The following is a 22,866-nucleotide window of genomic DNA, read 5'->3' on the forward strand; positions in this document are numbered from 1 at the left end:
TGAGTCAACGGCCGTGAAGCAATCAAGCACTAAAAGTACACAAATATCGGACTCTCTCTACTGGCCCATCTTGATTCCTTTCTCCCGTATGCGCACATCTCGCCGGTGTATCTATCTCCACAATGGCGGAACAAACAACACCAGCACAGACGGGCACATCAGTTCCATCATCCATAGTGACTACCAAGCGTCTAATAATCCGTCTAATGTGCCTCGAAGATGCTCCTTCGACTTCCCGGCACGCCAACGACCCCCTCATCGCCAAGTATATGCGAGGAACTTTTCCCAGTCCATATACACAGTCTAGCGCTGAGACATGGATCAACATGAACCTCGCACTCCCATATCAACACCATTTCGTCATCTGCGAGAGATCAGCGCCAGAACTCGCAATAGGAGGTATCGGTTTGAAGCTAGGCTCGGATGTGTATGCACATGCAGCAGAAGTTGGTTTCTGGGTTGGAAAGACGTATTGGGGGAAAGGTTACATCACGGAGGCACTGGAAGCCTTCACAACATGGAGTTTTGAGAGTTACGAGAATAATGGTCAACGATTGTCCAAACTCTACGCTGGGGTATTCTCTGGCAACGGGGCGAGCATGCGGTGCTTTGAAAAGAATGGGTACGTACTCGAAGGTGTACTGAGGGACAATGTTTACAAGAATGGTGAGATGAAGGATGAGCACATGTTCGGTATGAGAAAGGCAGACTGGGAGAGGAGATTGCGTGATGGTGTCAGCAAGTAGTGGAGTGAGGTGGATCAGAGGTCTCTCAGATTTGGTAGTCTTTGGAAAGGTGCTCATAGTAGTGGCCAAGACAGATTGAGAAGGCTCAAGGAGGAAGTCTTGTTTTTGATACGAAAGCTAAAGTGCACTTGAGGTAACTCAAGGACCTGGTTGGGCTATGTATGCTTGGAGTTGCATGAGCAGTAGTTCAACCGGCACGTTGTGTCTTGCTCTCTTCATCACGACACATTTCTCACCAGCGTACTTGCTGACTTTTATCAGTTCTTGCGCCTTGTCCTCTCCAAGTAGATCTGTCAAACTGTAGACCGCAACCTTTCTGCCTCGCCAAGTGGTGGTATGAAACTCGAGCTCTGGGAACATCAGGCGGGGTTGCAGACATGCGATGACAGGACCAGTATACCAGTGTGGTGAAGAGTGAGTGACTTCTGGGGTAGCATGTGGATCCAACTTCGCCTCAAAGCTCTTGGTAAAGTAGGCTGACCACTTTTCCAGCTCAGCCATGTTCAGATCTGCCAGCTTTTGCATATCATCCCCACGATTATGAAGCGATCGGAATATGAGGACAGAAGAAACGTCTTCGACGCTCTCAATGTCTTCAGTCCGGGGACTCGCGACTGAAATCAATCGACCTCTGAAACCAAAGTTCCAGCTGAGCTTACTCGCTACTGTCTTGCGCATTATGTCCAGTATGAAGTCTGGCATGTCCTCCCTCCAAACCATCTTCTTCAAGCCCAGCCCGCCAAACTTTTCGGCCATGCGTGAGTTTAGAGCTTTCTCCCAGGCTTTCTTCTTGCCCAGTTGTACAGTAACCCGACGAGTCCCAAGGAAACGGTGTGGGGGTCCGAGGTGCTTCTTGTCCGTCGTGAGAGAGACAGGCAGGAGCCACGGGTCTTTGGTCGTTGGGTGCGGGCGTGCGTGGAGAGAGGTCAGGAAGGCGCTAGGAAGGGAGATCATTGTTGCGCGGCATTGACGGACTGGCGATGCCAACGCATGGGCTGAGAAATTAGTCTTGCATTGCCATCAAGGGACAGCATTATGCATACCGAAAGGATTCTCCCATAGTTTCTTCTGGAAAGGCGTGAATTCAGCAAAATTCGGTCGCTCTTTCGTCTGTTCATAGCGAGACCTTTCTTCTAAGGCTACCGGGTCGAGTAATGGCGAAAGTGGAAGTTCTTTGGCTGTCTCGTCTTTGCGGAGGCGGAACGTTTGGTGGGCATCTTCGCGCGTAGGACCAAGGTCACTGCCTTTCAAGAGACGACCGGGAATATGAGCGGAGGATTGGCGGCATTGAGCCCGCGCCGAGAGTCTAGTGGGGCTCAAGCATGACGTCGGGCGACAGATCCATCTGCCTGGCATCAGGCGGGACAGGGAGGGACTGGGCGGTTCGTGCAGGTTGGAAGGGTGTTGCGCTGGAGAACCAAACGATCGCATCGGACCCCCGGCTTGGCGCGCCGGAGCTGCGTTCACGCGGGGAGGCAGGAGCTACCCCGACATCACCATCATGGCTTCTCTATTACGGCGGGCTACAAGGCCATCAACACTACAAAGCTTCGCCAGATATGGCACGCGGTCGATATCAAGCCAATTCGGCTTCCAGCCGCAATGGAGTCCACAGCAGCAGGACCAACAGACACCGCGCGCCATCTCACTGCCGATACCCTACGTCACGGAGACTACTGTGGGTTCAGCAGCGTTACTATCCAAGAGCTAGCTGACTTTATAGGGTGGAGGCTGGAAAACTTCCGACATCTTCTCGCGTCTCCTGCAAGAGCGCATCATCTGCCTGAATGGCGAGGTTGACGACTACATGTCCGCCAACGCTGTCGCCCAGCTCCTCTTCCTCGAAGCCGACAACCCCGAGAAACCCATATCCATGTACATCAACTCGCCCGGCGGCAGCGTGAGTGCCGGTCTTGCGATTTACGATACCATGAACTACATCCGCTGCCCGGTCAGCACAATATGCATGGGCATCGCAGCCTCCATGGGATCACTGCTGCTTGCAGGCGGAGCCGAGGGCCAGCGATACATATTACCACATGCGCGAGTCATGATACATCAGCCGAGTGGCGGATACCGTGGCAAGGCAAGCGATATTGCGGACCACGCCAAAGAGATCCTCAGGATACGGGACAAGCTGAACAAAATATACCAGTCGCACGTTACGAAGAAGAGGACATTGGAGGAGATTGAGAAGTACATGGAGCGCGACTACTTTATGGACGCGCAAGAGGCGGTGGACTTTGGTATCGTCGACAAGATACTGGAGAAGAGAGAGGCGCCGGCCAAGGAAGAGGAGAAGAAATAGGACCACCAAGTACCGAATAGCACAAGTAAGCTCATGACCAATTGTCATCGAAGTGTGTCTGCTATCGATACTGCGCCTGTATAGTAGCTTCATACCGTCTTTGGGGGCCAAGGTTTGTGTACCTTCTACAGACCATCGTTGCTTATTATAGATCACCGGAACCGGAACAGCTCTATCACACAATCGTCAAATACGTTTGCAGGTGCTGCACTCGAAGTTTCGTTACAATGGCATGTACATGTGCTGCAGTGGCTTCAAGTGGCTCAGATTGCTACGCCTCACCCCTGCCTAACCGCTACCAGGCACATTTCGGTCACGTTTCCAGGCTTTCCACACAACTCTGTTTTGTTTCTGCAACGAAGTCTTGTTTTCCAAATAAGCAGTCGTGATGTTAATACGCGCGCGCATTGTCGATACGTAAGTGAGACAATCCTGATCCTGGCGAGGCGCTGTTCGTTTCCTATGATCCTTCAACAACAGCTTTTATAATGCTCGAGAAGATGCGATTCCAAAGTAAAGCAGACGGAAGCACACAGCAGCTTTTGTTAGGTCATCATGTCAGAATTCAGGTTTGAATTTAGTGAACCACCGACCCGATCCTCGTCACCGGCATCATCAGTAAGCACGCAGCTTGGTGACGCAGATGCCAAACCGATGGATATACGCGCTTGCGATAGTCAAATTCTAGCGTGAGTATACAAGTCTTGAGATGACTCGCGTTGCTGACATACCGTAGCTTTGACAGTCCGATACTGAAAGTTTGTGTGGGGACAGGCCAGGACGCAGCAACCTTTTTCGTCCATGAAACGCTATTCACCTCCAGATCCGAACTCTTCAAGTGCGCCACTAGTCAGGAGTTTCGAGGAACTGAAGCGCATGTGGTAGCACTACCGGACGATGACCCGGATACCTTCCGCCTATACCTCAACCTGGTTTACACACATCAGCTAGTCACAAGAGGTACTGGCCAGTGGCTGAAGCTATGTCGACTATACGTCCTAGCGGAGAAACTACAAGACATTACATCCAAGAACCAAATCATCGACGGAATGTACGCATTCTTCAGTGAGATCGCCTGCCAACCTACCCTGAGCGTCAACATCTCGCGTATGCTTCCGGCTGCAGCAACGACAGAACTATATGAAGGCACATCCAAACAAAGCCAGGCCCGGGAGCTTGTTCTCGACTTTTACGCGGACTCTGGTAACGTATCCTGGCTTCTCAGCGAGCAGGCGAGGTTACCGACCGAGTTCATTTGCGATGTTGCTGTCCGCTTGTTGCAAAGGCGTGGCTATGTCTTTTCTGGCTTCCGGATTCGTCGTCCATCTGACGGCTATCATGAAGCCAACACATCCTCCCCAGGGATGGCCTGTGCTGTAGCCAGGCAAGCGAAGGAAGTCTCGGCAGATGAGCAGAATGTTATGGTCAGAGCTGTCACAGGAGCCAAGAAGAAATCTTGTGAGAACCTCCCAGAGCTCAATGGCGATGCGAAGGAACTGGAACTCGAGCTCTCTGACGTTGTAGTTGCGGATGTGGCTGAATCAGCAACCGGCCATACACTCCCGCCACTCAAAGGAATTGTGACAGAAGTGAGATGGGAGCTTGACAGATGGTAGGGGAGATTCTGGGGCTTCAGGTTTCCATGTTATCAGCGTTGATTCGTTTTCAGGGGGCAACAACGGGAGTGGTAACTTCCCCAGAAACGAGTGTTCCTACGTCAGCTTGTACAGCCCCCGCAGCAGGGGTGGCTAGAACATATAATCGCATTCTACAGAAATATTCGAGTAGAAGTATACGTTGTGTTGCGTAATACCTAATTGCTAAGATATAACGGTGTGTATGCAGCAAACCTCGTAAATGTGACGTGATATTTGTCCACCCCTTGCGACTGTCGTTGCTCAGTCACCAAATAGGCGTCACGACTCATAGGAAAAATGTTACGCATATATGTCACATTGTATTTGAAAATGTTGTCGCTGATCATAATGGGTTCTATCAATGACATGGTGGCGTAGAGATGTTCATATCACATGCCTGTAAGGTAGCCTTATTCCTGTTCAAGCGCTTTGAACACACTCAGCCAAGCCACTCCAGTTGTCGGCGACCCAAGGCGCAAGTACAACTGCCCTCTGAGCATCTCCCACATCGCCAGTACCACCCATCGCGCCTGACAACCCAACAGCACCGAGCGTACCATTCGGCGGTGCGTTGCGCATCGCAGTTTCCTTTGCAAGCGTACTGGCGAACGCATCACCTCCAGCAGCGTCAGCGAGCTCTGTCCAACCAGTATGTTTCCAGGGGGCAAGCATGACACTGCGACGAGCTTCATCTAACTCTTGCTCCTCACCACCTAGACTGACTGAGATGGCTTCGACAACCTTTTCCACGCGTGCCAACTGCTCGTCGCTGAGCTCCTTGTTCGTGCGCAGTCGGTCTAGATCGTCTTTGATGGCTTCCATGGTTTCCAAGTCATTGTCGAGTACTGTCATGGCGCCAATGAGGGTCAGCAAGCCAACATGGCCTTCGTGCTTCTCAATGGCGGTAAAGAGCTGGTCGCGAGCCACTTGCTTCTCGTTCTCCCCGCCCTTGGCCCAAAGAACTTCTGCAAGGATGCAGATGATGTCTGGGTTGGCCCCAGTTGCCTCGAGCGATGTTCGGAAGTAGGGTATCGCGGCGTCGAATGAGCCACTAAAGTAGTGTGCTAGACCAGCCGTGAGACGAGCTGATAGCTTAGTCTTCGAGATCTGGTCCCCGGACAATGCGGACTGTTTGGTATCGCTGTCCAGTTCAGAGAGCAGATCAAGTGCTGTCTCGGCTTCTTCAACAGCCGATTTGAAGGACTCGATAGCGAGAAGGTTGCGGGCCAGGTCTGTCTTGGCTCGTGCAACCCGAGCCAGGGACGCCAGCGATTCTGATTTCTCATACTCTTGCTCAACTGTCTCGTTCACAGCTTGCAGAGCTACTACGGCAGCGTCGTAGTTGCCAATACGCTCTAAGAACAACGCCGCTAGATGCTTGTGCGGAATGTCGTAGGGTGCTTGTATGTTGAGCTGTTGGAGCGCGAACAGAGGTTGTATGAGGTTCGTGATGTTGCTGGATGACGAAGGCGAAGACACAAGGAAGTCGAAAGCCGAGACGGCGTACTGACGTTTAGTCAAAAGCAATGACGACTCTGAAAGCTCGAATGCGTGAGTGAAGTGAGAGAGCGCCTCGTTGGAATCTCCGGTGAGCAATGCGATGATGCCTTCGCCGACCCATGCTAATGAGTAGTCGGGGTCTTGCGATTGTGCCCTTGAGAAGGCGGTGTGCGCAAGTTCGTGATCGTTTTGCAACAAATAAAGCGCTCCTAGGTTTGTCCAGGTGTGCACACTTCGTTCGTTGAGATGTAGGGAGCGAACAAAGGCATGCTGAGCGACCTTAGGACTTAGTGTAGTCGTGATGACACCAAGCGAGTTCCAGAACTCCGAGTTACCGGCTTCTAGTTCGATAGCACGCTTGAAACACTTCATGGCTGCTCGAAGGTATGTGGTGAGTTTCGACCCCTCAATGCCTTCCTGCTCTAAGCAGACGTGTGCTCTGTACTCTGTCCAGCCTAGGTTGTACCACGCTACAGCCTGTGCGTGTATGTCATGCGCACAACTGGAAACTGCTCGTTTTTGTGCAAGTATTGAGGCTTTAAGCACCTTGGTAAGGGTATCGTCCTTGTCTGCGGAAAGTGCAGCCAGCGTATCCTGTCCAAGCCCATCGATATCCTTGTGTTCATCAAAATCGATGTTCATATCCGACTCGCTGCGCAGCACCTTCTCGATCAGCTCCACGGGAAACTGCTTGAGTTTATCTTGGACCCAAGTGAACAAACTGCATGCATCGCCAACAGCTTTCCATAGGTTGAAAGCATCCGGCTTGTACTCGGTAATCGACATTGCAACTTCGATACCGCGGGTCGCGCTATCGGCAGCCTCGCCGAAGAAACCGGTCTCAACGCAGTGCCACCCCTTCTCTACGAGAGTCTGCAGGAGTGCTATCGAGACACCAAACTCTTTCGGCCGAGACGCTAGTACAGCTTCGTAGCCTGCAAGAGCTTCATTGAACTCACTCAACTCGCGGTTGACGTTGGCGAGCATGTACTTGGTGAACCACCCCTCTTGGTCAGACCTCTTCAAAACAACACCATCTGTCGGATTTTCCGCGTAATTGAACGCGCGTGATGCTGAGTTATATCGACCAGAGTTGTGGTAGCTCTCTCCGAGACCAACGTAGGAGTAGTAGTCATCCGGACTAATGCGTAGTGCGGATAAGAAGGACACGATACTCTTTTGATACTCTTGCTTGTTCATTTGGACGACACCAAGTGCAGAGAACGGCCAGCTGACGCCTTTCCGTTTCGATCCTGGTGTCTGTCGGGCTTTCCCGGAGTCTACCACTCGCTGGGACACGACCTCGACAATGTCCCACTCGCCTTGATTGGCGAAAAGGCGAGCAAGGCGCTCGGCTGCGACGACTTCAGAAGGTGATAGCTCGAAGGCTTTTTGGAAGCACTGCCGTGCTCGTCTGCGGTCCTTATTGTAATCTTCGTAGAAGATGCCAAGCAGAGTATATGCAGGCGCATAGTTCGGGTTTGCTTTGATCGCTGCGAGCAGCTTCGCATACGTTCCTTGGCGGTCCTTCCTCGCTTGCTTTGACGGATCGAGCTCCCATATACATACACCTATTCTATAAAGTGTCTGTGCGCGGAGCTCGCGGCCACGTTGCTTGGAGGCATCGAGCTGCGGGTAATCGAGGTACTCTTGGAGCCTTTCAAAACCGGTCTTGTAGTCACCGGCAAGTGCTTGACACCAGGCTGATTCTGCACCTATGCGACCATTTGAGGGATCTTGCTTTAGTGCCTTCTCAAGGAATTGGAAGGCTTGCTCATATTCCTCTTCTTCTTCTAGGACCAGTCCGATGCCGATGAGAGCAGAGGTGAACTGTGGCTTGCGTTTCAAGATGGATTCGAAGATGCCCTTGGCTTCCAGATGATTCCTCGGGGCTTGATAGTAGACTAAAGCAGTAGCAAGCGTACTACTCAAAGCGTCGCGAGTTCTCTGAAGTGATAAGTCGGTCTTCTTTGCCTCCGCAGCAGCATATTTCAAGCCTTTCCTTGTGCTCTCGACCGCGCTTTCGTACTCCTCCAAGGACAGGTAGTAGTCTCCGAGTAAGCAATGTGCAAGCGGCGATCTTCCAGCCTCGGTAATTCCTTCAGTCATCAACACCAGACAGTCCTCCTGTGAGACTGGAACATCTTGAGTAAGAGCTACCCCACCCTCGCTCAGGTCAGGTCCTTCTCTTGAGTCGCCTTCTTCCACAAGCGGGTATCTTGATATACCGCTACTCAACCAGCCTGTGATGACTTTCGATAGGCCCTCGTTGGGAAATAGCTCAACGAACTGCCGCAACGTCGATATGTCGAGATCCAGCAGGTCGTGCGCACTGTCCGCGTGTGACGCCATGACAGCAATCCGAATTTTGGAACCCAGCCAATGCAATGCAGAACGCCGATAGATGCTATAAAGAAAGGCAGTCAAATCACCCGGGTCGTCTGAGGGGATTTATCGTGAAGAGTAGCGGCAAGTGAGTTGCAGAGTGGTTGACGTTGATGTTCGTGTTTTGGTAAGGCTGAAGCCCAGGATCGACGCTAGCATGCCGTGCGTCATTGCCTGCTCTTTCGACGCTGCGAGCCCCACACCAAAGCTCCAATTCACTCCTCATGGCACCTTCATAACACAAGTAACGCCGTACGGACGGCTACTCCCCAAACTATCGCTACCCAAATCAACGACATGTCTACGAAAACTGCGCTGAAGGCTGCGAAGGCGGCGATTGGCGCAAAGGATTGGGAGGAAGCGAAGAACCAAGCGACAGCAGTGCTGGAGAAGGAGCCCCAAAACTACTTCGCCTACCTGTTCCTTGGACGCGCCAACGACGGCCTGAGCAGATTCGACGAAGCGGAGAAAGCCTACTATGACGCGACCAAGCTCAAGCCTGAAGACCCACAGGCATGGCTCGGGCTAAGGGGCATGTACGAAGGTCTCAAGGGCGCGAAGGTTGACGAGAACATTGACGTCGGACTGGAACTAGCACAGATATATATGAACTTGTATGTCTCGTATATAAAGCTAGGGAGACTACAATGCTAACAAGAACAGGGACGACGCGCACAAGTCCCAATCCGCCATCGATAAGCTCGTAGATCACGCCCGCGCCCATGGCACCAAGACTCAATATGCACGCGCACTCAGTACCCAGCTGCCGTCCTCTCCCGTATACTCTTACCTCGAAGGTCGTCTGCCAGACCCGTCAAAAACGTACACGCGCATAGCCGAGATCCACGAGACACAGGAGGCTTCCACAATCAAGCGGCTCATAGAAGAGAGACGACTTCGCATCGGCGCGACACTGGAGGGTACCACAGCCTCTGTTAAGAACGAGATATACGCTACTAGCCCGCTAGAAGGGATATACGAGGAGATCATCAACTGGACGGGCGATGACGAGCTGAGACGGGAATACGAGGAGAAGCTGCTGGCTAGAGCGTACGATACCTTGATGGTGCTGCCATCAGGAGAGAAGGCGGAGAAGAGGGAGAAAGTCATGAAGCTGGCCCATGACATGGTTGTGATCAAGCACCCGAACCTCCTGGCTTGGACAATCGAGTTGGAGTGGCGGAGCGGTATGGAGGTCGAGGCATACTAGACGATTTCACGAGATTCTGCATAGCAAGGCGTTTGGCTGTTCGATGACCGTTTTGGGGGGAATTTGGCACATGAATGGGACCGAGTTCGGACCCCCTTCTGAAATATACGAACGTTTGCATTATGATAATCGTTGCGCAAAAATACTTCCAGACGCCAAACGCCTCCCATGCTACCCTTGTTCTCTACGCGTTCGCCGCGCCTACGACCCTCTTTCTCTCCTCTACACTGTAAAGACTTTCGCCCTGCTTGAGCGCATGAATGAGCATCGGCACACTGCTCGCCTTGAAGTCTGGTGCTTCACGCACTTTGTCGAGATCGTCAGCGAACTCAGCCGCGATTTTGCGCAGATAGAGGGCGCCGAAATCGTCTTGCGCCTGTTGACTAGCCTTTGACGCTGCCTGCTTTGGTGGCGGAGAAGCTGGTACATCCGTCATAGCGACATCTTCATCTGGCTGAGCCTCTGGAGCACTGCCTGTCTTGGACTTCTTCTTCTTCTTCTCTTTCTTAGCGGGTGCTGGTGCTGGTGCTGGCGCTGGCGAAACATCCTTTTTCGAGTCAGATCAGATCAGACCTGTTCAACGCGAAACCCATACCTTTGTTTCTTCTTCTACCGCGGCCACCTTTTGACTCTTTACACTTGAGACATCGCTGTCACTTTCGCTCGATGATGAGACTGTCCAGTTGTTAGCGTATACCTCGCGAACTGTTCAACAGCGCTCCTTGTACCCTCAGTTCTCGTCCTCCTCTTCTTCGACCGCTTCTTCTTTTCGATACCGCTTGCTCCTCTTTGCGGCGCCATTTCGTCGTGTTTGGTAGAGTAGGAAAAAGTTCGAGACGTGAATGTTGGTTATCGATAAGGCACGTGCGCCGCTAAGTCAAGGGTCTGCACGCTTACTAGTCCTCATCTCTCTCGGATCATAGCATCACGGCAGGAACCAGAATACGTCGAAGACAGAGGCCTGTCCATCGTGTATCTGATTTTCAAAGACTGATGATGTCGATGCTACGCTTGCCATGCCGCGAGATGCGATTACCTCTATCTGAACTAACCCGGGAACCCTATCATCCTTCAGCCTCTTCTACAAGATGCTCTCTATCGTAGCAAGCTCTTCCATGGCACTCTTTACGCTCGTCTTGATTGCGTCGCCAACTGGCAAGTACGGTCGCCTTGGGTTGAGCTTCCCCTCGGCGCCCTCGATGCCAGCAGCTTTCGCACTGTATTGACTAACAGCATGCTTCGTGGGAGCGATTCCAGCCTTGATCGGGCTCTCCGCGAGCGCCGCCTTGCGGTGAAGCTCCAAGGCTTCTTGAGTCTTCCCAGTAGTATACCACTCGTATACCTTTGAGCAGACCTTCGGGAAGACGTTACTGAATGCTGACACACATCCTGCACTTCCAACTGCGAGGCCAGCAACCAACCAATCCGCTTGGCCTGCATACGTAGAGAAGGTATCGCTTGGCAGCTCAGCACATAGCCTGGTTATCTTCGCGACGCTGCCACACGTCAACTTTACGCCGACAATCTTGCCAGGGTTCCGTTTTGCGAGCGCGGCGATCGTGACAGAATCAAGGTCCACCCCATTGCAGATACCCGGGAAGTTGTAGATGACGATAGGCAACTCGGATTTCTGCGCAACCTCATCGTAGAAAGCCATGACAACTTCTTTAGAAGCTGCTGGCCCATAGTACGCCGCTGGTAGCAAAAGTCCATGATTGGCTCCAGCCTCAATTGCGTCGCTAATGTTCTCCATGACTTGAGGTACAGAGAAGCCTGAGATGCCGACCATCAGAGGGTAGTCGGGGCCGACGGCCTCACGAGCACATTTCATCAACGCTCTCTTCTCATCGCGAGTGAGGAGAAATGCCTCAGCGTTAGAGCCAAGAACGACTAAACCAGTAAGACCCGATTTGGAGAGGTATTGGAAATACTGTTTCTGTGCGGCGAGATCCAAGGTTGCCGTGTCGCTTTCGGGAGTGTAGAAGGTTACTGCGGGGCACCATACGCCCGGAGCTGGAGGAGGAGCCATAGCGACTGTAATTGTTGATAATAGCTTCCAGGGAGGGTATGCTTTCTGGGTCGACCTTAGTGATCAAAGCGGGGAGGCGGGGTGCAGGTGGGGTAGTAAATCCGACAATGGAAACCTGCGAGCGTTTCTGTAATCAATACTTATTTCAATGTTCAGCAGCACATAGGTAGTAATATATGAGATCTGAGTTGGGAGGATGAAAGGTGGCCATGCACCATCGGAGTCATGCCGTGGGCCTTCAATAGCCGCTGCGCGGAACGTCCACGGGTTCCGACTGTCCCGATGCTCGCATTTGTTGAGCCTCATCTTGTGCCAATCTCCACTCTTCCAATAACGGCCTTCCAGATAGCGACCTTTCTCGTGAAATCCACCGAATGTATTTGGAGATGTATCACTATAAGAACGCCTTGGGAGTGGCCGGTCCACCCCTCACCTGCCCTTCGTAGGTTGGCCCCACTGCTTTCGGTGGTAGACTGGACCGCTGCTGCCAATCGTAGACCTATGAAACAACAGCATGTTTCTCGGCTCGATCATCGTCATGAATACAGCCATTCTAGATAAGAATGAGAAGAGTTTTCTGTCGGCATATTCGACTATCCAGGGCAGCATTACGATCGATCCTCTTGCTAAACTTGACTCAACCCTAGCATAGGCAGATCCTAGTGTCCAGGCTGATTGCATGTGTCTATTCCAATGAGAGAACCTCTTCTCAAGCGGGCAAGATGTCGTCTCCGAAAAGTCATTCATGTCCCCCGCCCCCGCGAAACCCATATCAGCAAAAAAGGACTCACGCGACACGATCAACAAGCTCCTGACTTGGCGAATGCAACGACAGTCACGATTACCAAACCCAGAAACAGGCTCCAGAAAATACTCATGGCTGTATCGAAGAAGTACAGAGGACGATTACACAACGAACTCGCACAAAGGCTTCATCAGGACGTTCGCAACGCCCGAAGCATCGACATGTCACGCACTATGGATGTTCCTACCCCTGTTCTCGTACCTACACAAGGGCAGAGTTCATCGTTCTTATTGATGCCTGCAGAGATTCGAAACGAAGTCTATCGGTATCTCCTGCCGGATGTTACCAGCCTGCGAGACGTTACCGGTCTTCTTAGCGCTTGCAAGCAGATCCGTCAAGAGTTTTCCAGCATGATAGTCGCCGAGAGCCAGTTAGTCATGAACGGCGCAGTACAGAAGAGCATCGATATGGTTCAAGTAGCTTTTTCCACTACTGAGATAGATACGGTCATCGGCACGCCCCAGATCCAGACGCACTCCCACCTTCATAACGTGAAAGTCCGTCTCGGAATGCGCGATACACGCTCGCTACCTGCCGACGCAAATGAACCACGCATATACTTCGACGACGTCTTCGCCTCGTTCCGCGAATTACTGAGCCTACATCTACCTTACGTTACCGTCAATGTCCCTGCCGCAATCGCCAAAGACGCCAGCATAGCCGATCCCGAACTTCGACACCGCCTGCTAGACGCATGCATCTTTACCTTCAGGGGATTGGAAGAGACTCCAGGGGTCACATTAAACGTGCAGCACGTTATATTCAAGATTCAGACTCACAAGTGGGATACCGCGGCTCTTATACACGAACCTGTTGTAGTGTTTGTAAGACGTATCAACGAACAGAAAGAGATCAAGTTTGATCTGCTTTGGAAGGACCCAAGGACGGAGAGCCAGCAAGACTCCACAGATATGGCAATGATGGCACAGTTGAAGGATATCGTGAGGAAGAGTCGAGCAGCTACTTTAAGTGATCATTAGTCGCCGGTACAGAGCTGCATACTACTGGCAAGCAACATTGGAGATGCGAACCTGTGGCTGATAACTCCTAATCGCTAGGATATTTCTGAGTACTTAGTACAAGGGAAGCGACGCATGTTCCATAATAATTACAAACAAATTGTCTTACCTTGGGTCGCCTAATGATATCCCCACAACGAGGACGAAACTGGTCTGGGCTCCTTCAACATGTGGATTGAAGAGTTTTTCTCGTTGCCATCTGACCAAATCTAAACGTATGGGTTCCAAGGCTGTCCCTTCGCGTGAGTATAATTTTATTCTTTGCCGCCAAAACTCCATCACCTACCACTGCCCCTCTTGCCCGCTTAAACTCTGAAACTAGGGAATATATCGACATGAGTAACGCGTCTAGCAAAACCGCGCGAGGAGACTCCGACCCGATGACCAGTGGGTACAGCAAGTCAGCTCCTACCCAGGACGGCACCAATCGCCTCCTCCAATTGCCAGGCGAGATACGCAACACGATCTACGAATACGCACTCACCGCCAACCATCACGAGCTATTCTATCGCGATTCGATCGACTTCGACACCATACCCCAGGCAGTGACCGAAGAGGTCAACAGTATAGACGATATCTGGCACGCAACACCCCAAGAATGTGTGGATGCGTATTACGAACATGAGTCCGCGCAGGGCGTAAAGCTGTGTTCTACCGCAGAATCTACATCCGAGTTCAACCAGCTGAAGTACGTGTGCAAGCAACTCTACAAAGAGACCAAGCACTTGTCACTGTTATACAACGATATCGTATTCGCCCAAGACAACGTATGCGCTCAAAACGCTACCCATCAGTTCATCCGCTTCGTGCGCCAACGCGACAAGTCTTGGACTTCTCAAGTCAAAACTGTGGAAATTCGACCATTAGTTCGCTCCAAAGATGAACGAGTGGATGTCGGAGGCCTCATCGTGAAAGGGCACTTCGATGAGTTGCGCATTACGTTAGCCGACCCCTGCCATAAGCTAAATCTCCTGGCCGACTACTGCATCGAAAATCCCAGGGTGCATGTCCGATTCCGTTTATTGGCATATGGACCATTGTGTCTTATGTATCATGAGGCAGCGCTTTTTCAACGTCGACTTCCCTCAGTCTTCTATGGAAATGGGACTTGCGTACCTTTTGGCAACCATCTGCGTGTTGTCAACGACCATTGCAAGACTCTAGCTGTTCGGCTGAGCCAATGTCGCAATTTTCGGTTGTTCCTTACCAAAGAGGAAGCGTTTGACGAGCAAAAACTTAGGAAGTGTATGGTAGAACATAAGTTCTTTCGCAAACACATCTTACCGCTACGTGATGGGGGATTGCAGGAATGCATCGAGGGTAGGAGGAGTATCTTTCTTGAGGGGGTGTGATTACAGGTAGTCTCGGAGAGGGTGAACGCGATGTATTATGAACAGCAGGATATCCGCGTTTAGCACAAGGCATCTGCTCGTTCAAATACGATTCTTTCATTCGAAGATTACCAAAATACATCCTTAAATCTTAATACCCTCCAAAATCGGCTTCGCCTCCTCACTCTGCCACCACCCATCCTTGCCACCAGGGAAGCTAAACCGATCCATACTCTCAGGCTTCATCTCAACCGAGTAACCAGGATCCATAGGAGTAACATAGTAACCGTTCTCAATCCTGGACGGGTGGAAAAAGTGCTCATGCAGATGGTCAACGTACTCCAACACCGACTTCTTCCCCGACACAACAACGTAGTCGATGGTGGAAAGATGCTGTGTGTACTCTGGTAGACCGACACCGCCCGAGTGCGGTACGATGGGGATGTTGAACTTGGCGGCCATGAGGAGCACGGCAATGACTTCGTTGACACCGCCGAGACGGCAGGCGTCGATTTGGCAAATGTCGATGGCTCCTGAGGCGAGGAATTGCTTGAACATGACGCGGTTTTGGCACATTTCTCCTGTTGCGACGCCGATGTTGTATGGCTTTAGGGCTTCGCGAATTGCTTTGTGGCCGAGGACTGTTAAGGTCAGTATGCGTTTCTCTATAACATAGAAGCAAGGAAAGGGGTACGTACCGTCATCAGGGCTGGTGGGCTCCTCGATGAACCATGGCTTGAACTCCTTCAACGCCTTCATGTACTCAATCGCCTCCGGTACACTCCACACTTGGTTCGCATCGACCATGAGCACATTACCCTTGTCGAAACCAATGATCTCTCGTGCGATGCTTAGACGCTGCTTATCTTGCGCAATATCGCTGCCGACCTTGAGCTTGAAGTGCTTGTAGCCCTTTGACAGTGTCTCCTTCAGAAGACCACGCATCTTGTCTTCACCGTAACCGAGCCATCCCGCAGAAGTAGTGTATGCAGGAACAGCGCGGCTATCAAGGGCTTCTTGGAGTCGCTCCTTCTTACCGGCTTCGGCTTTGGTCAAAATCTCCAGCGCCTCCTCGGGGGTGATGGCATCGGTGATGTAGCGGAAATCGATCAAGTCGACTATTTGCTGGGGTGTCATGTCTGCAACGATGCGCCATACAGGTTGGCCGAGCGATTTGGCCCAGAGATCCCAGATGGCGTTTACGACGGCACCGAGAGCGAGGTGGATGACACCCTTTTCGGGTCCAATCCACCGGAGTTGAGAGTCGTTTACCAGGTGGCGCCATGTCTTTCCCCAGTTGGCAACTAGTGAGTCGAGTGTGTGGCCCTTGATGCGGTCGGCAAGGTAGGCGATGGCGGTGCATACAATCTCGTTACCGCGGCCAATTGTGAAGGTCTGCAAATTGTAAGCAATCAGGAAACGAATGGATTCAGTTGCCAAGTGGTCACAAGTTGGCCGGTTCAGGGGTACCCATGAGTTGGGGAAAGAGATGAGATGATCAGGGCGGAGTCGCCATAGTAGCTCATCTCTTCTACTCATGGCCAACATCGAATGAGATTAGACTTACCATACCATGACCCTTGAACTCAGAGTCTGTGTGTAGGATACAGTAAGCTGAAGAGTAGTCTCCCGCTGCGTTCATAGCATCGGAACCAGTCTTGTCAAGGGATGTCTATTGCAGACGCGTTAGATTCCTCTTTCTCTATTGTATAGCTTGAATGACTAGGGAGCATACTGGAAACCGCACATCCCTCGTCTCAGCACCTGTGATTGTAATGGCCATTGTGGTGTTTTCGTTGTGTTGCTACCGATGTTCGGAATGATCGGAATACCCCGCAAAGCTACCAGAAGTTGAGATTCTTTTCAAGGCAAACTTGAAAACAAGAGATGAAGGTGAATAAAGAAGTCGAGTTGAGATGATTGAGGGGATACTAATTCCGTCTGGAGGCAGGATCTAGACGGTCTATTTAACTGGCAAGGCATCCGGCACAACACTCCACGCATCTCCACGCCAAATAGTGCCAACCGCCCGCGCCATCGTGAATTCCACCCCACTTGCCCCTCATCATTCGTGGAAGATCTCGGCGCGCCACTTTCTGGGGCTGGAAAAATCGGGGCATTTGGCAACGTTGCCGGCATTTTATTTACCTCACACGTGAGCTGTACAGTGCTACACCCCACGAACTATAGGGGTCCCTTGCCCAGGACGCGGCTCCAGGTGCTTCGCGGCTAGGCGAGAAGCTTGGGCTTGACGACGCGTGACAACGCTTAGCAGCGTGCGAGGAGAAACTACGTAGAAAGCCGCCGTGATGACACGGGCAAGTAGTTCAATATGAAGCTTGTTCCTGACCTACCCCAACGACTTCTTTACGATCGTGAAGTGTGATCAAATACCGCGGCAAACAAGGCTTACCGGCCGCGGGGTGGCATGAGTGGGTTTAAGGAGTAGTCCAACCCGAGGATCATGAGTACCATCAAGGTAGACTCTCAATGCTGAACATCAGCAAAGTAAAAAGAGCACGCATAATACTTACGCCGCATAAGACTACAGCGAAGCATCATCCAAATTTGAACAACGGTAAAGGAAGAACGGCTGTGTATTAGTGGTGTGACAATCGAAAGTAAAAGGACGGACCTGGTATGACTCTCCATTTCAACCATACACCCATTATCTACACGTCGTTTCGTGATGCAAGATCCGAGGACCCTACAGCGCGTCAATACTACCCAAACAAGACCAAGACCTCCCAAATACTCACTCGCCCGGTTCGTGAGGAATGCAAGAGCCGTATCGGTGATGAATCCGAAAGGCACTGTCGAAGATGGATTGCTGTTCCACATGAGCAAAAAGCAACGTCCTCATTTGATACCCCTCTTCTCGGTCTCACTGTAGTAGATGACCATACGCCAGAGCTTCTTCACGAGAGACTCAGCCTCGTCATCGAGAGCCACTTCCAAGTTCTCCACCAGGGGCTGCGGTGCGCCCTTGCTCTTCAAATGGTCCACGATAGCGTCGACAAGCATCTCTTCTTGTACACCAGTGAGCTCAAGAACCTTGTTGGCAGCCCACTGCTTGATATCCTTGTCGATGTTTTTCTGAGGCAAATGCTCCCAAGCGATGGGCCATTTCCACAGGCCTTCCTTGTCGTTGGGAATGTCGCGCGCCAACTGTCGCTGGGCTTCTTCGATTTCTTCTTGCGTAAGGTTTGCACGTACAGCCGCATCGAAGTTGATGGGCACGAGAGTTCGCTTCTTGGCACCGGATTGATCTGTGAGGTCCTCGTCCTCGAGCAGATTCTCGACATCGGCGGCGGTTCGACGGGGAGCGGCAGTCTTTTCGAGCTTCTTGGCGGCGGCCCCGAGCGAGATCTTGAAATGAGCTGGCTCGCGCTGTTCCTCCCTGCGCATAAGCTCTTCGCCTTGCTCCTCCAAGAAGGCATCGGCCTGGCCGCGGGCATGGTCCTTCTGCTTCCTCTGCGAGGCCAACTCGCGCCGTTCTTGTTCGCGATCGATCGCGTCTTCCTTGGCCTCCTGACCACGAACTGACTCGCGGTCGCGGATCCAGTCGCTGTGGTCGCGGTAGTAGAGATCGCGTCTCGAAGCTGCCTCTTGATCATCGTCGAATTCTCGGAGTTGCTTCGCTTGTGCCGCACGAGCTTTCTCGCGTTCCGCGTCCATATTCTTGAAGTAGTCGTTTGTACGCTCGACCGAAGCAAAAGTACGACGCTCGGTCTGGAGCCAGCGTGAGAGTTGCTTCTTGTATGCCTCATCAGCCTCTTCTGCTCGCTTCTTCTTGCGACGACGCTCAAGTTCCGAGTCGCTGGCGGAGTCATCGTCGTCCTCGCGGTTGATGTATGCACCGTTATGTACGGCACCGCCATTGACAAAGTTGACACCACCTTGGTAGTCTCGGGGGAACTGTGAGCCCTTGGGTCCACTGGGTGCACCTTGAACACCCCGTTCTGCTCTGGGGCCCAGCGGTACACCATTGGCACCTCCGGGTCCAGTAGGGGCGGATGGTGGTGGGGATGCACGTCTACCACTACGCCTGCGCTCCTCGGCTTCAAGCTCCTCTTCTTTCAGGAGTCGTTCGCGATCGCGTTGGTTGGAACGGTCGCGGAAGGCAGCAATTTCTGCGGCGACAATTTCACGCATCTCTGCAGGGATGTCCGCAAGCTCATCCTCGCCATTTGCAAGGTTGACGAATGCAACTTCCACATCTTCACCGTCTTGTGCCTGTGCATCTTGCATCATTGTGTCTCCTGCGTAGTCGACGTGGGGTGCGTTCGGCGGGTTGAAAAAGCTCGCGAGGACCGAGGAAAGCGCTTCTTTGGCACTGTCGAGCCTAAATTGAACCGTGGCCTCGTCTTCGTTTCGGGTCTTGCTCCATTCCTCTGCGTACTTGATCGAAGCATCATCCACCATGACGTGCAACTTGGTCGTCTCCACCTCGTCTTGTTCGCCGTCGTCGGTTTTGGGCTTGCCGGCCTTTTGACGCTTTGTAGGCACACGCACGTCTTTGAATATCTCGGCGGCTGTCTCCAAGCTCTGAGCGTCTCCAAATTCGGCGAAGCCAAACGTCTGGGGCTTGTTGTTGGCGTCGGTAGCTCTCGTCCACCGAACAAGCTTTCCTGCCGTCTCCAGGATGCGCTCCATGCCCTCATCGCCTCCAACGCCATCGGGAATGTTGCCGACGAAGATGGTTCGCGCGATATCTTCGCGCGACGGGGGATTAACGGGCTGGACGGCGTCCCTGCGATCGCCGTCTCTGTCCATGCCAAGGCCACGGCGACCGGGTGGTGCGGCGTTGTCTCTTCGGCCGCCTACAGGGCTGTCGACAGCGCCAGGTCGTCCGCCCTGTGTTCCCAGACGGATGACGGGCGCATTGAAGTTGAAGGTGGGCATGTTGGTGGGCGGTGCCCATCCGGATGGCAGAGCGCGTGGTGCATTCATTGCTGGCGGGCCTTGGGCGTTCGCGACACCGGGGGGAACTGCTACGCCGGGGGGAGCTGCTGCGCCTGGAGGACCTGCGCAATGTCAGCTTTGCTATTGTCAGTTACTGCCATCACATACCCATTCCAGGCGGCGCCATGCCTGCCATGCCTGGCGGAGTGCCTGCGAAGCCCGGAGGGCGGTTGTAGCCCGGAGCACCTGCGCATGTTAGCTGAGTTCGCGTCGCAAAGGATCGCTTGACATACCAGGATAGCCGTACATCTTGCGCAGATATACAGTCGCCGAACTTGGTGGGATTATGTAAAGAGAGAGGTTGAATAGATTGTCGAGGTCGCTGTCGCGTGTTACAGTGAGAGAAGAAGTCACAGTTGAGATTTGGAGCTCGAGGAACGCTCGGACCACTGTATCGCCGACAAATTTGGGAACCGCGACGTGCATGGCCTCCATCATTCACCGGAGCCATCCCGCAATTGCCCGCCGCCAGCACGTCTAATCACCCCGCCCATGTCAATACTGTAGCAGCAGAGATTCAGAATGGCCTCACGATCGTTGGGCGAGCTTCTGCTCCGCCCTTCCAACTTCACACGGATACCGCACACCTCGAGCCGGACATGTCAACGAGCGATTTCGCACACACCGAGATGCCTTGCGCAACAACCACTGCCGAAGAACGACGACGAGCACTACGTACCCGAACGGGAAGCTCAACGGCCGCAAGCCCGCTACATGCCTGAGCGGGAGGCCGCAGCACCACAACCTCGGCCACAGCCCACCACCCAAAGAAATACTACACAGACAATGGACGCTCTCCTCGGCAGCATGCCTCGGAACGCAGGGTCTAACCCACCAACCAGCCGCGTCTTCGGCGAGGAGTTTGCGGGCTCCGGCAGCAGACGACCTGGTAGGAGGCCAGGCCTGGATTTCAGCCAAATGGCGACGACCGATGGGATGCTAAATCCCACCCTCGCCAACAAACCCTCCGAGGCGTCACCACTCGCTGTACAACAAGAAGAGACATTTGCCCAGTTCCCGCGCTTGAACCCCGCATATGGACGCACTGTAGAGTTGGATGTCAACCGCGGACGTGATATTGTGAGGGGCATCGGCATGTTGGGAAGTTTAATGGCAAGGAACAAGGTTAAGAGCGACTTCAACAAGCAAAAGTTCCACGAAAGAGGCGGACTGAAGCGGAAGCGGTTGGCATCTGAGCGGTGGAGGGCGAGGTTCCGAAAGGGGTTCCAGGACGTCACAAACCGAGTGACAGAATTGACGAGGAAGGGATGGTAGATCTGAATGCTCTTGTTCCGGGACTTTGGGATGGTTTGGAGGGGCATGTGTGAATCGGATGTGTACATATTGTACTATAACAGCATTTGCATAGGAAGCAATGACTGCTTCTCGATTTGATAGATACAAAGAGATCACGATTGTCTCCGTAAGCTAAAGATGTAGCAATACGCCATACTGCACGATACTGTGAGGGTCACCCTGAATACACATGAATCCACCCATGATATTGTCAAGTCCAGGACGTGGCTTTATACAGCTTGACTTCAATTGGCCCTTCTGGAGCACGAACAGAACACATTGCGCGGTAAGTAAAGCAAATCTGCATCTTTTCGTCTGGACAAGCTTATCGCGAGGGTAAAGCTTGGATTGCGGAGTTGCACCGGGAGTGTCTTTGCCGCGGGCGGGCACAGGCCAGGGACCTCGATCCGTACTCAACAATGTCCAAGTTGACACATGCACCTCGACCGTCGCAGCTGCCTTACGCGCAGCACCAACTACATATGCGCTTAGCGATTCCTCGAGCCTCCTCTATATCATAATCGCTATGATATCACAACGAAAGTCACCATCATGGCTCTCTGTCGTCGCGTTGTTCTCGTCCTTCGCAACCGCATTGAGCGGCCAGGAGCCCATGAAGAGCGCAGAAGAGGCACGAGGATACAACCCGGGGGAAATGATACCAGTCAGTTGTTTGAACAGGACCATGTAAGTTACAGCACCTCCACGAAAAGACGCGAGTGCAATTGCTAACCCCAACCAGAGAAACCGGTGAACATGTACGCCCACTCCCTTCACACCCCAAGCCACCCGCGCAAACACCTCCAAACCAACTAACACACCCCCTCCCAGATCACCGACGCCGCCGGCCACCTGCAATACATACCCTTCCCCACCTGCAACGAAACGGGCCAACCCCTCCACCTAAACTTCGGCGTAGAGAAAGACGTAAACTGCACCATAGACTTTGTCACGGACGAATTCTTCCACCTGCTCGAATTCTACATCCACAACGACGCGCCCCTTTCCTGCCGCATCCCGTCCAAACCGCTCCCACCCAGTGTCCTGGAAACCGAATACCGGGTCAGCGATGAAAGCACACAGGAGGGTGCGCTGGGGACGCAGAGTACTATGTACACGCCGCTCATTATTGCGCTGGCGGGGACACTGCAGTTGAGCCATTTGCATGTGGGGAACTATTTGAATCTGCTGGTTCATGCTAGTCCTAAGAGTGTGGCGCCCGGGACGGTGGATGCGGCGACTGCGTATTCCGTGTCGAGTCATACGCGCAATACCAAGATTACGATTGGGGATCCGTTGAGTCTGGCGTTCAGTGTGCGGTGGTATCCCAGTACGACGCTGCCTCCGGGTTGGAGTGGATATGGAGGACATATTTATACTAGTACGTTGGTGTACTGTTTCTTGAGTGCCGTGGCGAGTGCGGCTGTCTGCGTTGTTTACTTCCGTGGTGTGGAATTACCGAGACGACTGAAGAGGTATGCTACGGATCGGATGAATGGTGGAGGTGGAAGAGGATTTGGAAACGGAGGTAGTGGATACGGGCTTCCTGTCGCTAACGGACGAGGAGGCGGCATGGGCAGTGGCTATGGGTTGGGAGGATATGGCTACGGAGGCGGAGGCAAGCGAGTAGACTGA

At 52.7% G+C, this 22,866-nt stretch overlaps 13 protein-coding genes across 13 annotated transcripts; 7 read left to right on the forward strand and 6 right to left on the reverse strand.

The window, feature by feature from the left end:
* Positions 1–884: 884 nt before the first annotated feature.
* J4E83_001804 (uncharacterized protein) lies at positions 885–1,700 on the reverse strand (the record flags this gene model as incomplete). Its single annotated transcript, XM_049328757.1, has 1 exon — positions 885–1,700. The coding sequence occupies one exon, from the start codon at positions 1,698–1,700 to the stop codon at positions 885–887; it is 816 nt and encodes a 271-aa protein (XP_049191729.1).
* A 547-nt stretch (positions 1,701–2,247) lies between these two features.
* On the forward strand, positions 2,248–3,054 carry J4E83_001805 (uncharacterized protein; the record flags this gene model as incomplete). The annotated part of the gene is made up of 2 exons (XM_049328758.1): positions 2,248–2,424; positions 2,470–3,054. The coding sequence occupies 2 exons, from the start codon at positions 2,248–2,250 to the stop codon at positions 3,052–3,054; spliced, it is 762 nt and encodes a 253-aa protein (XP_049191730.1).
* Positions 3,055–3,542: 488 nt separating this feature from the next.
* Positions 3,543–4,670, forward strand: J4E83_001806 (uncharacterized protein; the record flags this gene model as incomplete). Its single annotated transcript, XM_049328759.1, has 2 exons — positions 3,543–3,598; positions 3,878–4,670. 2 exons carry the CDS (start codon positions 3,543–3,545, stop codon positions 4,668–4,670), a joined length of 849 nt encoding a protein of 282 aa, XP_049191731.1.
* A 441-nt stretch (positions 4,671–5,111) lies between these two features.
* On the reverse strand, positions 5,112–8,543 carry J4E83_001807 (uncharacterized protein; the record flags this gene model as incomplete). The annotated part of the gene is made up of 1 exon (XM_049328760.1): positions 5,112–8,543. The coding sequence occupies one exon, from the start codon at positions 8,541–8,543 to the stop codon at positions 5,112–5,114; it is 3,432 nt and encodes a 1,143-aa protein (XP_049191732.1).
* Positions 8,544–8,873: 330 nt separating this feature from the next.
* J4E83_001808 (uncharacterized protein) lies at positions 8,874–9,786 on the forward strand (the record flags this gene model as incomplete). Its single annotated transcript, XM_049328761.1, has 2 exons — positions 8,874–9,190; positions 9,240–9,786. The coding sequence occupies 2 exons, from the start codon at positions 8,874–8,876 to the stop codon at positions 9,784–9,786; spliced, it is 864 nt and encodes a 287-aa protein (XP_049191733.1).
* Positions 9,787–9,970: 184 nt separating this feature from the next.
* J4E83_001809 (uncharacterized protein) lies at positions 9,971–10,587 on the reverse strand (the record flags this gene model as incomplete). Its single annotated transcript, XM_049328762.1, has 3 exons — positions 9,971–10,333; positions 10,382–10,461; positions 10,515–10,587. The coding sequence occupies 3 exons, from the start codon at positions 10,585–10,587 to the stop codon at positions 9,971–9,973; spliced, it is 516 nt and encodes a 171-aa protein (XP_049191734.1).
* A 280-nt stretch (positions 10,588–10,867) lies between these two features.
* J4E83_001810 (uncharacterized protein) lies at positions 10,868–11,815 on the reverse strand (the record flags this gene model as incomplete). Its single annotated transcript, XM_049328763.1, has 1 exon — positions 10,868–11,815. One exon carries the CDS (start codon positions 11,813–11,815, stop codon positions 10,868–10,870), a length of 948 nt encoding a protein of 315 aa, XP_049191735.1.
* Positions 11,816–12,793: 978 nt separating this feature from the next.
* On the forward strand, positions 12,794–13,600 carry J4E83_001811 (uncharacterized protein; the record flags this gene model as incomplete). The annotated part of the gene is made up of 1 exon (XM_049328764.1): positions 12,794–13,600. The coding sequence occupies one exon, from the start codon at positions 12,794–12,796 to the stop codon at positions 13,598–13,600; it is 807 nt and encodes a 268-aa protein (XP_049191736.1).
* A 419-nt stretch (positions 13,601–14,019) lies between these two features.
* On the forward strand, positions 14,020–14,551 carry J4E83_001812 (uncharacterized protein; the record flags this gene model as incomplete). The annotated part of the gene is made up of 2 exons (XM_049328765.1): positions 14,020–14,406; positions 14,507–14,551. The coding sequence occupies 2 exons, from the start codon at positions 14,020–14,022 to the stop codon at positions 14,549–14,551; spliced, it is 432 nt and encodes a 143-aa protein (XP_049191737.1).
* A 563-nt stretch (positions 14,552–15,114) lies between these two features.
* On the reverse strand, positions 15,115–16,753 carry LGD1 (L-galactonate dehydratase; the record flags this gene model as incomplete). The annotated part of the gene is made up of 4 exons (XM_049328766.1): positions 15,115–15,611; positions 15,669–16,365; positions 16,538–16,642; positions 16,706–16,753. 4 exons carry the CDS (start codon positions 16,751–16,753, stop codon positions 15,115–15,117), a joined length of 1,347 nt encoding a protein of 448 aa, XP_049191738.1.
* Positions 16,754–17,829: 1,076 nt separating this feature from the next.
* Positions 17,830–20,184, reverse strand: J4E83_001814 (uncharacterized protein; the record flags this gene model as incomplete). The annotated part of the gene is made up of 3 exons (XM_049328767.1): positions 17,830–19,997; positions 20,044–20,121; positions 20,169–20,184. 3 exons carry the CDS (start codon positions 20,182–20,184, stop codon positions 17,830–17,832), a joined length of 2,262 nt encoding a protein of 753 aa, XP_049191739.1.
* Positions 20,185–20,721: 537 nt separating this feature from the next.
* J4E83_001815 (uncharacterized protein) lies at positions 20,722–21,210 on the forward strand (the record flags this gene model as incomplete). Its single annotated transcript, XM_049328768.1, has 1 exon — positions 20,722–21,210. The coding sequence occupies one exon, from the start codon at positions 20,722–20,724 to the stop codon at positions 21,208–21,210; it is 489 nt and encodes a 162-aa protein (XP_049191740.1).
* Positions 21,211–21,757: 547 nt separating this feature from the next.
* J4E83_001816 (uncharacterized protein) lies at positions 21,758–22,866 on the forward strand (the record flags this gene model as incomplete). Its single annotated transcript, XM_049328769.1, has 3 exons — positions 21,758–21,918; positions 21,974–21,989; positions 22,063–22,866. The coding sequence occupies 3 exons, from the start codon at positions 21,758–21,760 to the stop codon at positions 22,864–22,866; spliced, it is 981 nt and encodes a 326-aa protein (XP_049191741.1).

The sequence above is a fragment of the Alternaria metachromatica genome (assembly GCF_023757995.1).
Source record: "Alternaria metachromatica strain BMP 0045 chromosome Unknown scaffold_3, whole genome shotgun sequence".
NCBI lineage: Eukaryota > Fungi > Ascomycota > Dothideomycetes > Pleosporales > Pleosporaceae > Alternaria > Alternaria metachromatica.